At 38.4% G+C, this 14,701-nt stretch overlaps 1 protein-coding gene across 5 annotated transcripts in view; it reads right to left on the minus strand.

The window, feature by feature from the left end:
• mcph1 (microcephalin 1) overlaps window positions 1-14,111 on the minus strand; it is a 37,075-nt gene extending 22,964 nt beyond the window's left edge. For 2 of the 5 annotated variants that reach the window (XM_044372891.1, XM_044372893.1), the window contains exons 1-13: window positions 14,003-14,111; window positions 12,595-12,730; window positions 12,421-12,512; window positions 12,198-12,316; window positions 11,978-12,062; window positions 8,328-8,439; window positions 8,111-8,242; window positions 7,928-8,008; window positions 6,000-7,151; window positions 4,891-5,006; window positions 1,661-1,695; window positions 1,373-1,535; window positions 1,196-1,273 (exon numbers count right to left, since the gene is read on the minus strand). In XM_044372891.1, coding sequence (XP_044228826.1) covers window positions 1,196-1,273; window positions 1,373-1,535; window positions 1,661-1,695; window positions 4,891-5,006; window positions 6,000-7,151; window positions 7,928-8,008; window positions 8,111-8,242; window positions 8,328-8,439; window positions 11,978-12,062; window positions 12,198-12,316; window positions 12,421-12,512; window positions 12,595-12,628 — 2,199 coding nt within the window. In that variant the 5' untranslated portion in view covers window positions 12,629-12,730; window positions 14,003-14,111. Of the gene's footprint in view, window positions 1-1,195; window positions 1,274-1,372; window positions 1,536-1,660; window positions 1,696-4,890; window positions 5,007-5,999; window positions 7,152-7,927; window positions 8,009-8,110; window positions 8,243-8,327; window positions 8,440-11,977; window positions 12,063-12,197; window positions 12,317-12,420; window positions 12,513-12,594; window positions 12,731-13,784; window positions 13,890-14,002 lie in introns of those variants that run through there. The other 3 variants (XM_044372896.1, XM_044372894.1, XM_044372892.1) reach the window with 2 other exon arrangements.
• Between the last annotated feature and the right edge of the window lie 590 nt (window positions 14,112-14,701).

The raw sequence follows: 14,701 nt of genomic DNA on the forward strand, positions 1-14,701 counted from the left end.
GCAGCACAGAGCAGAGAAACTGAACAGACGAGGGAAGTACATGGTTTGCCAAATGCTGGATCCATAAGGGTAAAAAAAAAACTGATAAAGGGCTGTGGGGACATAAAAATATTTCGTCTGTCACAACAAAATCCATCATTCAATATCAAGAGGAAATGAGTTGACATTTGTCTGCATCAAGACCCCATGTATTCCCTCGCAGTGGCAGGAGAGGACAGTGATTCATGAATGACGAGTTCAGGAAGAGGCAACATCCACATTTCACACAGGATGCTTCAGGAAAAACACGCTGACTGAAAATGGATGACTGACAATAAAAATTAGCAGGTTTCCGACCGACTTCCCCTGCTTTGGTTTTACGAGCCTTTATTAGTTAGGGTGTCAAAATGGGATGTAGCAAAGATGATTTGTATAGAGAAAATGAGGGGACAGATTTATCATAAAATTGAAGAAATCTCAACCATCAGTGTAATGGTTCACAAAATGTTTTTGTCTGTATACAAAATCTAATGTTTTTTTTTTATTATAAAATGTTCTTGCGTACTGAAACATAAAAAAGTAGATTACCTCTAACTTAAGCTTGGCACTTGTCCAGGACTAAGTAGTGACAAAGAAAAATGTCCATATATTTACAGGCTTTCTTTTGGCACATTCAGAAGCCATTAACCAACTTGCTATTCATAATTCAAAGCTGATCATTATTAAAGAGTTCCATGTATTGATTGACAACTCTCACAAATTACAGGTCCATAGATTTACCCTGATGAAAAACGTAATGAGGTTTTCAGTGAAGTATAATACCGGCAGTATTTGTGTCATGGTCACTCTTTAGAAGCCATTAGACTTTGTGACGACAACGATTGTAACATTGTGTGAGACATACGCCTAAGACACAATATCAATTTTAGGCATTTCAGATTGTGCGCTGAATGCACGGTGAATTGTAGCACTACGATGTAGATAGGAAAAAGAATATAAAATCAGAGGATCACACGTTTTGAAAATATAGCAAAGTCACAAACTTCTTTTTCACTGAATGTATCTCACAGTGTGATCTAGGACCACCGTTTTCAATTGACGAGCAAAGATTTTACCACATTTCTCTCTCAACTGTCAACTTTCGGCTCAAACAGCCCAAAATCCCACAGTGTAAAGGTGCCTTTACTAGCACTACTACGCATGTTCTGGTACTCACCTGTGCTGCAGGAAACTGGTCTGAGAGTTCATATGGCTCCTCTGGAATCCACTGCCTTTGCTCCAAACACCAGAGAATCTACTCAGGAAAAATCAAAAGATTGTACAATACAATACTCATATCATCAGTTAAAAATAATGTCATGTGAAGGCTTTGAAACATCTACAAAATACCTACCCATTCAAAAGAGAGGATCCAACAGCCACGAGCTATGCCCAAAAGAATATTGAGAGTCCGCCTGGGACCCCCAGACACCACGTGAGTTGTGCTCTCACAAACTCGGTCAACGATCGAGAACCCACCCAGTGTTTTCACCACCTGCATCACCGTGTTCTGCTTCCTATAAGAGGTGAATAACAGAGTAGAAAGCATCAAATGATTAAATAGAACTTGTCACAAATGCATCAAACATGTTGTCAAGTCAAACTGCCTTTAAATGTAATTTTAAATGTTTCAGGTACTTACTCAGTGGGCATGCTTGTCATAACTAATGTTCTCATCTGAAACAAAGATTAAGAGGAACTTGAGACAGGAATCAAAACTTCTCTTAACCAAATGTCTGTTTACTTTAATGGTCCTGGACATTTGAACTAATGTTGTACAAACTGCCATAGATGACTTTATTGTAAAGAAATCTATCACACCATTAAGCAACATGTTCTTGAAGATGCATTAGTGTAGTTCAGTGTTCAATGCTTTCATATCTTATTTATATTTAGGGTGTACTTCTGGGCCTCGCAGTGTGTCAACATCCAAGGAAACCCGCATTGGATTGTGTCAGAAAGTCTGCATATTTATCAGATAATAAATTATCAGTGAGGCAGCTACAGACTAGATTTGGGTTCCTTCCTCCTATAATATAGCACCTCAGTAAAAATGTCTAAAAAACCTGGAAATACAATGCGTAATATGTTTCGTTGGGTATTGTTAGCTGGTTTGTTGAATGATAAAGCACTGATGATAAAGGGATCATTATTCAACACGCTGGCAGACCGTGCACTTTCAATAACCCTGTCGGATAAATAGTTGCACAGAGAACAAAAAGGAAATCAAACATCAAGGCCATGAGTAGGGAAAAACATATTCAGAACCACTGCAACTGAACTGTAAATTTGGAGCCTGATGACTGTTTGCCATCCTGCCACGTACTTTGTCCCCAATAAAACTTGCCGTCATCAACACAAACACCTGAGTAGCGGTTACAAACAGGACCACCGGGCCCTTTCCTGCCAGACACTGATATCTGGCCCCGCAGCTGGAAGTCAGGGGTTAAGGCCTGCTGAACACAGCAGTGCCAAAACAGTGCACCAACCCTGCTAACACCACTCAAACGTCACATTATTCCTGATAAGGAAGTAGGGATGCCAATGAGTTGTTTACTGTCGCCCCAGAACTGCTGCTCCACATGTCCTGATAAGTTTCCTTCAGAAAATTGATTACTATTGATATTCCAATTTGCTAAGATCCACAGCAGGGTTATCCACTGTTAACACTACAGGTCAGCCAACAGTGACTAGATTAACTGCTCATTTTGAGGTATTTCAAAACAAGTCAAACAACTCAAAGTATGAGCAGTTACTCTGAAGATGCCTCAAAGGAGACTTTGGTTTATCTTATGCAGAGAACATGTTCTGGCAGCAGCACAAGAAAGCAGGCATTGAAGACTGAGTTGCACATAACAAGTCTTCGACAAAGAGCCGGCGTGAACTGCAGCAGCACGGCCTCTGAGTACAAACGCTCCCAGCAAATGAAGGAAATTTTTTACTCTATGACTTGGTCTCCTTGATGGCAGCTGCTCCGCACGCACTGAAAACGACGCTATTCAGAAAATCAAGGAGAGATGGGGTGGGTTTCTGCGGAAGTTGAGGTCAACTGACGTTGTGAGAGCCAACTGTAAATGGGACCAAGGACCGTAAAATAACAGATTGAAGCACGTCACGACTGAAGAACAGCTTACATAAACAGTATCTTACATATCAGATAAAATTCTTCATGAACAAGGTCGCAACAACTTCTGACTTACTTTTCAAAGAATCTTACACTTAAAGTGAATTCATGAAAAATTTCAAAAAGTTTAACCTCTAAACCAAAGCTCATCACAAATTTAGGAACTCAATTATTGTTCCTGTGTTGATAAAGTTAAAGAAATCATGAGGTGGACAGAAGAGGTGGAATGTCGATGAACATTTTTAACACCTCCTTTAAAAGATTTTTTAAAAGACATTTACTTTTATGAATAGTCAAGAGTAAAGAAAGAGAGGAAGCGGGAGAGAGAAAAGTGGATGACGTGTAATAATGCTGAAATGTCTCCTGCTGGATTTCCTTCCGGTTACATATCAATTCTCAGACAACTGGGCAACCAGAGGGCTCCTCTACATTTATCATTAAGCTTTTATAACAAACTAAACATGAACAAAATTGTCCTGAATAATTCAATTAATAATTGTATAATCATTATGTATTCTGATCATTTCAGAATGACTTTTTATTTAAGTTTAACAGTTCTAAATTTTCTCATACTATTGCAAATTTGTTTGGCACTGTTTATATCATAACTCAAGCAACATGAGACTTATCATTATTGCAATCTGCACTTTCAACGACTGGTGAACCCTGCAGGTGTGACTTCCCAGTAATTATCACGGATGACTGTTTATCAATGCTGCCAAAATTTGATTTGAACATTCATCTATTATTATGATCTTCACAGAACCCAGAGAATAACTGCAACCTTCCTGTAATCAGGTTACAATAAAGTCAACTTTAAACAGTTCCCCAGGGGATATGATGTAATGTTTGGCTTTTTTCGGCTACGGCTTATTGAGGTTACCAGCGTAACGAAAACAGAGTCCAGGTGCATTTCACAAGCAAGGAAGTTGTACGCTACCATCACAGAGGCAAAACACAGGAAACCCTCAGGACCAGACAGAACCTCTTGGCTGGATGCGTCAAACGCCTACAGATATGGAAGTGTATGACCTTACTGAGGAAATGCTGAAAAAGGAATTACACACACCAGCAGCATGCTACTGATGCTTAGTTTACTTCCTACACCTCTCGCATCAAAGAGAACCATGAATGATAGGATTTTGTCATATCTTCAATGCAGCTGCAGCAGTTTTGGAACAAGTAATATGCAAACTCAAGTACATGAAGACAGTTTAAAGGACACACAGAAAGGCATCTTAACACTTAAAATGTTGGGTTTTTTTTTTTTTTTTAAATCTATTCAGTTTTCTAGAGTTTTGTGGTGGAAGGAAGACAAAAGCAAAACACTTTGCAAAGTTCAGACTGGTTGAAACTGAGAATTTCATTAAAATTAGCAAAGTATACCAAAATGTGACCTGTCTCAAAGTAAACTACATATATTTTAACTAAAATACAGCAATAAACAAAGAGTGTAATTTTATTTGAATAAATTCATAGTTAAAATTGTGCAATTTCATGACATAGCTATATCTTTCATTAATGAGTAGGCCTCCCACTGCAAATTGTTTGCAGGTTTTTCCTTTGTAACACTGTATTACATCTATCATCAAGCATTTTTAAGAAGACTTGCTTTTCTAATTTGGTGTACAGAAAATATGAGGCATTCAGAAAATCCAATCATTATATACGCTTAAAACACCAAATTATAGCAGAGTAAAGTAATTGCACAGTTGGACATTTAGAAACAAAACATGCTGCCTTGTTACCTTTGTCTTGTTGACCATTTTCTGAAGACGCAAGCTGACTTGTTTATTGTGATTCTCCTCGGCTTCAGAGGGGATCTCTGCTAAACCAGCTGCATCTGTACGTTCATTTCCTCTACCTACATTTGCAAAAAAAAAAGGGAAAACAACTGAAAACAGTGTGTTGGGGTGGAGGGGGGTTGTCAATCAAGCAATCACACAGCAGGCAGTGTTTTTGTTGTGTGCATTCATGTTTATAAAAGCTTGAAATACCATCAGACTACGAGATGAGTAACGAGTCATTAATTTAACTAGGATGAAGACATATATTCAAATATTCAGATCTCATACATTGCTCAAGCACCCTTTCAATTAAATGTTAAAGATACTGTTTAGTTGTCATGAAATATAATAAATGGTGTCAGAATAATATGGGGACTGACACTAAGCTTAAATTATTAATGTTTTCTGACAGATGAAGACATGTTTCCACCAGTTGGTTTTTCTAAGATGGTGAAACAGGCTTTGATTTTCTATTATGATCTGTTTAGAAAAACATTAAATGCTGATTTTTCGTCTTTAATTCCATTAATCAATATTCCAAACTTCAGTACTTCCCATGTTCAGGATCTTCAGGCTCAGCATGTGTTGGGCATTTGGTGGAGTCTATCACATATTGACAGACAAACAAATGCATAAAGCTTCCAGTTCACTTCACTTCATGTCTTTGGATTACAAGAGAAAACCAGAAACCAGAAGAAACCCATAAAGACATGAAGAGAACAGATCTCTAACTCTGACATGATGCACAGTGAATATATCGGAGGTATGTGAAGTTTAAATACGCCTTTAAAAGAAAAACATACATTCAGAATATTCATATTAAAAAGTCCTTATTCATTTACGTTGATGCTCTTTCTTTATTCTTTTCTTTAAAATGACATCCAGAAATTCACCTTAAGAAAAAAAACTTTTGAAATCACATACATGACCCAGGGATTACAGATATAGCTTGGAAGGTCAAACACATTGAGTAATACTTTGTTGTGTTCACTTCATAATTATGGAGATATCATACAAAACCGGAGTTATCTGGTTCATTGTTATTAAACTCTGGTTCCCTCACTACTCACTTTCCAAAGTGTGAGAAAGGTCATCGACATCAGAGGTTTTCTGCAGCTTCAGTGCTGTGTTATCCTCTGTTATCTTTGTTGATTGCACGGAAGATGCTTTTCTCCGTTTTTGTGGCTCAGTGGTTGTTGAACTGGTGCTTGTAAAGGGTAACGAGCTTTGTCTTCTGCCTTTGACCAGAGATTCTTTATCATCCTGTTGGGGATGACTTTTAGGCTCAGTGTTTGCATCGGACTGCTGATTGCCGGTTTTGACACTTTGACTTTCCTCCAGCTTCCTCTTCTTCATACTCATGGTTTCTGATCCAGTGCTTTCACTTCTTCTTTGTTTTCTTTTCTTTGGGACAGAGCCCAACTCAAAAGGAACCTGAATGTCTCTCTCCACAGGCAGACTAGGCAAAAGAGGTCTTTGTGATTTCTTGTGGTGGTTAGCTGGGGAGAAATAGTCCTCAAACACATCATCAGCTCCATCAGCGGAACCTGAGGCAACACTTTGAGACTCACTGGGCAAAGTGAAAGATCGTACCAGGGCAGAAAGTGATGGTCTGGCTCGTTTGGTAGTTTTCTGTTCCACTTTCTGTAACAGTGAAACAGTTTCTTTTGACAGTTTAGCAGCAGCATCAGCTAACACAGTTGATGACGAGAGGCAACCAGAAGAGTTCACAGTATCGGGACAATTAGGGGTCTTAGTCTCTGTAACAGATTTTACTGCTTTAATTTTTCGCTTTCCCTTTTCAGATTTGCTAGGCGACTGTTCAGTTTTTTTAACAGCAGGGCTAGAAGATTTGATCTGTGATCGCCTCTTTTCTTTGCATAAGTTCTTGCCCTCGTCAGATCTCCCCTCCTGGTGAGGACTTTCTAATAAACCTACAGATTTGTGTTTCCCTATTAGCTTGTTTCTGATTGATGTCCTCATTGACTTTTTCTGTTTAGTCTCTTCTTTGTCCTCAAAGTCCGGACATTTCAAAGGACTTATAGATCTCTGTTTTGACACATCGTGGCAGGGTGACAGCCAGGGCTTTTCAAAGTCTTTTCCGAGGGGTTGTTCAAGACGGTCATGGTCATTAACATGCAGTTGTGTTCTCCCTTCTTCCTTGTCAGGTGAGTAACCAAGTTCAGCAACAGAAGCACTGGAATCATCATCTGACTGGTCATCTGCATTGAGGAAAAATAATAATAATCAGAATCTCTACAGACAGACGCTGACATTTTTTAAATTAAAATCACTCAGCCACTTCCTGTTCATTGTTCAGGATTCTTAGTGTGTTTTAGCTGGATTTTCAACGGCAGGCAGCTGTTCACACTTCACAAGCTCACACAGGCAGATTGTTCACCACCCACACACTTTGAATTTGTAGGGAGCCTAAATAAACGAGGTTGATGAAGAGAGCTGCTCACATGGCAAACCAAGCAGGATATTTTTCTTAGGAGTTGTCAGAGCAAATGAGGGCTACAACACAAGTAAATAATGCAAATTCAGTAGACAGTCTAAGAGCCAAGTATCTTTAGAGTAGTCAGATTCTTTCAATGCAGCTTTAAAATAGGATGCTTGTAAAAAAATAAATAAATTAGGAAAAAATAAGGAGTTCCAGACACCCCAAAAAATACACAAAATATAAAATCATATATAAGTTGAGCAAAAAAATGGACAAATTAATGCTCACTGTAGCTTTCTGGTCACCGGCTAGATCACTGACAGTCCCTAATTGACATCTTCATTCAGCAATTTGTACTTTCATTACGTATTTTCTAATTATTCAGAAACATATAGCGAGACACTTTGACAAACATTGGCTCTCTTTTTAGACAACTGTATGATATTATCATCCCATGACTACAAATTGAACTTTGGGGCTTTAAAAGATTTTTTTCAACCTTTATTACAATTTCACATTGATCAATAGCAACAAGATCACAAGCAGTTTTCTTACAGAATCGTTTGAAGACAGTTGGTGTGCTACCAAGAGAAGGCTTCAGCCCAGGGGGTGAGGAGGATTCAACCATTTGTGAGGCTGAAAGAAAGTGACATACATGTGAATTGCTGATGTTTCAGAAGTGCTGAAATGTTTTCAGGACCTTGTCAGTTCATCAGTCTCTACACCTGCAGCACATACCTGTGGGTGAGAGGTTTTGCCGTTTTTCTTTCATGTCTTTCAACCTCTGTGCCATATAATCCGACCTTTTCAAAGCGGGGCTATAGACTATTCCGTTCTCTTCATCAATAATGATGGGTGACACATCTGTGACTGTGGAAAAAAAATACTGTGACATGCCAAATTATATTCCTTGGTTCTAAGTAAAAGATTTACAAAACGCCTTTCGATCTCTTACCCAGAGGTTGCTTTGGAGCTAGGTCTTTCATCATCTTATCTAGCTTTTTCCTCATGCGCCTGTCATTTTCAGGAGTCTTCTCTGGAGAATCTTTTGGCAGCATGCAACGATGCTACATGAAAGGAAGTAAATAATAATAGAACAGAGGTGAGCATTTAGTCTTATTTAAGTGTCTGAGTACTACAGAAATGTTTATGTTGAAAGACATTGACAACCTCCAGACACCTCATTTAGAGATTATAACAAGATGAGGTTAGACGCACAGTATGTAATTTCTGCCGCTAGGGGTCTCTCAATCAAAACAATAACAAAAGACGGAGTGTGATGACAGTGTTTCTCCTATATGCTTTCAACAGCTGTGCTGCTAAATGAACACCACTGCTGAAAATTCACATTGTACGTAATAATCACGACGAACGCGAACCACACATCGTGACTGGAGCTAGTGGAGAGAGAATGGGATAGTTTTGCCTCTCCGTCTCTCTCCTCTGCTCTGTGTCTGTGCCTGTTTGCATGAGAGCGGGGCTGAGCTTCACACACACACAGTGGACAGGATGAAAGAGACTTTAAGTTATACTTTACTCGATTTGACTGCGGCTGCTCGTTGCCATTAAGTGCAACAAAATCTGGCAGTAAGGGAGATGGCACGAGCAATGTATCAAACAAGCAGAACATAAATTTAAATACGACGTCTTTGACTTCCAGCAGTCGACTCCCACTCCCTTCTTATCCTCCACTATACAGAGCTCATTATGCTAATAGTGAACTGTTATGAACAAGATCAAAACGGATGTTCATTGTATGTAATGACTGAGTCTAATTAACTAAATATCTTAAGATAAGTTGAATTCTTATAGACTTTAGGATGACACTAGCCTGCCGCTCCTCTCTACCAGCAGCAGCAGCAGCAGCAGCAGCAGCAGCAGAGGGAGAACAGAGGAGAGGATGAATGATGCCACAGAGCTGTCAACCAGTTTATTTTTAAAGATCTGCAGCCTTTCTAAACAGTAGAGTCTGAGGGCATCAACCATTAATCAGTTCAACAGCATGAAAGGTTATTCTAGAGGTCTTGTCAAAAAGGAGATAAGGTCTGATGTCAATTAGTCTACATATGAAAAAGAAAAACTGGTTGTTACAAACCAGTTCACAATAAATAAATATATTCTTTATTGTAGGGATGGTGTAAGCCTGTGTGCTGTACTAGAAAAAAACATGTCAATCTAAATACATAAATTAATGGTCATCTTCACATTTTTGCATTTGTAATAATAAAATTATCAGTTATTGTATTGGCCACAACAAACACATAATTATCTTGTTTTGAACCTTAGTAACTTACCAGTAGTCTATTATTATCATTATTGTTATCTGTCCCATAATTCCATAACGGTGCATCTCTAAAAAATAGTGTACATTTTCTGTGTTGGGGCATTTGATTCTTTGACATTTATTACAATTACACCTATCTGGGCCTCCAGAGCCCTTCTGGTGTAAAAAAGCTCCTGGTAAATCATAATGCACATGGCTCTGTGGATGTCTGGAACAATTCTATGGTAGTTTTATGTTATTCCACTGTCAATTTGCGCAAATACAGGTCCTGGCAATGTGGGCTCTGCGCGAGCACAACAGCATCGCTGCTGGAAAAAATCCTAGGGGAAACACTGGATGATGATGTGAAGTAGCATGGGATCATGGAAGTTGTTGTCTTCATTGTTACACAACCACCATTACCAATTAAAATCTATCTGACGTGACTCAGACAGAAGAAAGGAAGAGAGGCGAAACCATGTTCACAGCCGAAGTATTGTATTTAAGTTATATTCACGTTATGTCATTTCGTTCTAATGAATAATAATGAATAATCTTCTTGGGTTGTTTAGTTCACCTGTATGTTTGCGCTTTACGGGAACAGCTTCGGCAAAAGAACGCACAGCAAACGGCAATGAATAATCGTACTCCGTCACAAGTGAGCGATACAAACAATAGAGTGACTAGCTAGCTAGTTCGTCAAGTTCCTTCCTCACTCTCTGACGTATCATCTGGCAGTGTTTCCTGTGGAACAAGAGGTTTGCCGTGGGGACATTGTGAACGGGGCAATGGGGGACAAGACTACAACTAGATTCATTTTGAGATTATTTCCCATCCTGCTCCTGGTGGAAATTTACAAGAAGAAAAACTGTTGAACAATGGAGCAGAAACAGAAGCCGCTTTTGGCCACAGCTGTCCTTGTGTGAGCAGTGGTTTGTTAAAAAAAAAAAAAAAAAAACAGCCAAAAATTTAAATTAATTAAGTTATAATTGAACAAAAACAACTGTGAACAGAAACAACAGACTCTGCACACTGCTTGTTCCTGTTATTAACTCATTTTCATTTAAATAAATAGATAAATAAATAGATTTCAAAAGGTGTCATCCGGTACTTGAAAAAAGCCTTAAATTTCCAGGTTTTCCCGGATGCGTGGGAAAACAAGGTATTTTTAAAACATTAAAACAGCTACATAGATTATACAGCCACCCACAGGAACCACCTTCAACCACTAACTATCTGGACACACCACTTTCAGCTGCTGGATGTTGGAGGGTTTCTGTTTTTAAACCCTGCAAACTGCATGAAACAGCAGCAGTCTGGATAATTATACGAAGGCAGAAAGTCACAGGTTAACTCCTCCAACTGGCCTGAAATCATGTGCGAAAAACAGTAAATACACTGCAGACACAGCGGCTGACAGAAAGAAGAGGTCATATTATACAGAGAAATATTAGCTTTTTTTAGGTGAATAAATGTTCACGTGACTTATAAAAAGGGATGCTAAAGGGCAACGAGAAAGCTGAGCTTTCAAGTTTCACTGGAACCATCAAGCACATCATATTTAATTAGGAAAGTAGTTCAAAAACACGCACACAAAGGGCAACCATTTACTGCATACTACCGTTTGAAACTGAGTACAATTAGCTGATAATTAGCCTGATCAGCCACCATCAGTATTTGAGGAGTTTTTTCAGCTGTTACCTTAGTAACTACACAGTTTTCTGCTTCCTGTTTGGTGCTGGAGAGAGCCAGAAGCTTCTTATAATATTAAACATGTTTGATTTTATCGGATCATCAAGACGAGAACAAGACTGACTTAAGATAGCTCAGACTGAGTTTTATGACCACCTTACGGATGACTGATTGTGGAACGTTTTGTTTTCTTTTGTGATTTTTTTTTCTTTTTCTTTTTTCACCGTGAGGGGCCACCACGGCAAAATCTTACCAGTGGAAACACTGCATCTGGTCTTTCCTGGGTTTTCCCAGAAGTTATAGCAACTAGAAGGGGTAAAGGCGACATAACACCTCTGACAGGTGACTAAATGAAACGGACCGTTACCTTGATCAAAATTACTGATTTCTCTGGGTTTGAACATTGCTGGAAGCATCTGGGATAATGTTAGTACACAACTCGAACTCTAACAAAATATATAACATAGGTCTAGTTGTTTTTAGACATTTTAAAGCGGAAAAGTTAGATATTATGTCTTTCAGACCCCAGTCAGCAACCCAAAACCAGCACACTGAATGACTTGACAAACAGTGGTCCAACACTGACTTGCTTAACAAGCTTTAACTTTGAGATCAACATCAAAATCACATGTAAATCTGACTGTACTCACTTTCTTGTTCTTCAACACAGGATTGCTTTCATCATTCAACGCTGGATACAACTCCTCATCCACATGTGCTCCGTCATCATAACATCTGGGCAACATTTCACCAAAAAACAGCCACGTTGAGTCAAGTAACATGTCTCCGAACAATACAAGCAAGCATAAGAAAATCGTAGAATTGTTTAAGTGAAAAAAGCAGATAGCTGGCTCATAGTTTTATTCTTACCTGCCTACCCAAAGAACAGAGACGAGCTTCACGTGACTTTTCTTTGCTTTCCTCCATGTAGCCAGATGACCATTGTTAAAGATGACATGTGTGACTTGTTTATTGAATGTTTTTGATACCTGTAAAGAAAAGGCATTTAGATATATTAAGTATAGATATTCACTGTCTGTAAATGCCGTACAAGTATGATGCACGAGTATCTTTAGGTGCCTTGTGGCTTTACCTGAGCTCCCATTTCTTGTAGCTGCTGAATGAATGCTTTTGAATAGTTTGCTGTTTTGTCAGATGACCACACATCAACATAGGCAACGACATCTGCAGAGACATTGAATCGAGGTGTAAACATAAACCATAACGCTTAAAATTCTGCCATAACTGTATTGCTGATGTACATTACCTTTAAGAACTGAACCGTCATTGCTTGTGGTCATTACTGGCCTTGTTGGCTCCAGGATTCACCTCCACAAAACCAATGGCGATACTTTTTGAGATGGAAGATTCACAGTTCACAGGAATTTCACACACTATGGCCCCTTAATAAAGAAAATATGAAATCACTCCCTAGTCCTTCATGCAAACATATCAGTGGGATATTTTTTACTTTATAGAAGTTTAGTCAGTTAAGCAGTTAAAGGACGAGTTCACAATTTTTCAACTCTGTCTTAAAACAACAGTTAGGTAGCTCATATGAACACTGAAAGAGGTTTCCCTCACTGTAATCATCCTCCTGTTCATACTGGCTATTAAAAGATCCCCTTCAAATGCGCTTTCACTGTAAGTGATGGAGGCCAAAATCCACAGTGTCTCCACCTTGCTTTGCCTTTAAAAGTTTATCTAAAGCTTATATGAAGCTTCAGCAGTCTGAGTTAGTCATATCAAGTGTATATCTGACTCATTAACAGTCTTTTTAGCATAAAATTCCCTTTTTTTTGTTTCCACAGTGTTTCACTGTTGAGCTGCAGTGGAAGTATAGTAACAAAAAGAGGGATTCTGGTACTAAAAAGACTGTAACGTTGAAAGATAACTACTTGATTTGACTAATTTGGACAACTGAGGCTTCATATTAGCTTCAGATAAACTGTTAAATACATTTTTGCACAAAAGGAGGACTGTAGATTTGCATTTTGCTTGAGGATGATTAATATAATTTCTATCAATCAACTAATCAATGTGATCTAAACTGTACAGCTACATGTTTTATAATGTGATACCACAGTACTGTAAACTGACAGTCAAAAACCTGACTGAGACTTAACAACACTGTACTTTAAGAGGACGACAACAGCTGATATGAATAGTTGAATTCCTTCCACTTAATGGTGGTTAATAGATACAAAAAAATCAGTGCCTTCCTACCTCTATCTACTTCTTTAAAATACATTACCTTGGTGTAGTATTTTGTTATACGTCCAATTACAGAAACGTGAACTGTAGTATTAACGTTAGCTAACGTTACGTTTAGCGTTAATTATGAACCGATTAAGTTTTATAGAACAATTTAGTTATGTAACATTAGACAGACGAGATTAGTTACAGTGTTACGTACAATATTCAAGTGATCAAACAGACATTTATATCGTGTATTACCTTGCTAGAACGGCTAATGTTGTTGATGCTATTTTACTGTTAGTTAAAGCTACATTTTGCTGCTAACTAGCGAGCTAACTAACTTGTGGTGTGGCTAAGTTTTAGGTTACCACTTCCGATATGCTGACATATGTATTTTACTTTTTTTTTTAACTTGTTGTACAAAGACACGAATACAGTTGTCTGACAGTACTTTTGAGAGACTGCCATATACTTACTTTATGCGGCGTTGAGGTTTAAGTTAATAAGTTTTTAAATCGCGCATTTTCCAACAATAACTGACTACTATGTACATCTTTCGCGCGTGCGATTTGTGATGCAATGGATTCTGGGACGAAAGGCAATCATTGGCTGATAGAGAACAAACGTCATTTCTAATCCGGAAGCGATGGGAAAGGGAGCGATGTAGGGTCCCTAAGAAGAGTCCTAAGGAGTCTATAGTGACTGATGAAACCTTTTCTGTCTCTTAGACAGATAATGGTGTGTTATCTGTTGGCCATGCAGGTCCAAGATATCTAAGAATTTTTAAGACTTCAGAATTTTTAAAGGACGGATTCACAAATTTTCAAGTCTGTCTTAAAACAATAGTCAGATGCCCAAATGCACATTGGAATAGGTTTTTCTTGCCATAATCATTCTTCCTGTTCATTTTGGCCATTGGAAGATCTCTTCATAATGTACTTACAATGTAAGTGATGGGGGACAAAATCAATTAGCCTCCTTCTGTGCAAAGATGTATTTAAAAGTTTATTTGAAGCTAATATGAAGCTTCAGCTGTCCAAATCAGTCAAATCAAGTAGATATCTTTCAACGTTACAGTATTTTTAGTGTCATAGTCCCTCTTTTTGTTACTATACTTCCACTGCAGCTCAACAGGGACACATTGTCTGAGGGAACACAAAGAGGGAATTCGATGC

This window comes from Thunnus albacares, chromosome 14, assembly GCF_914725855.1.
Source record: "Thunnus albacares chromosome 14, fThuAlb1.1, whole genome shotgun sequence".
Taxonomy (NCBI): domain Eukaryota; kingdom Metazoa; phylum Chordata; class Actinopteri; order Scombriformes; family Scombridae; genus Thunnus; species Thunnus albacares.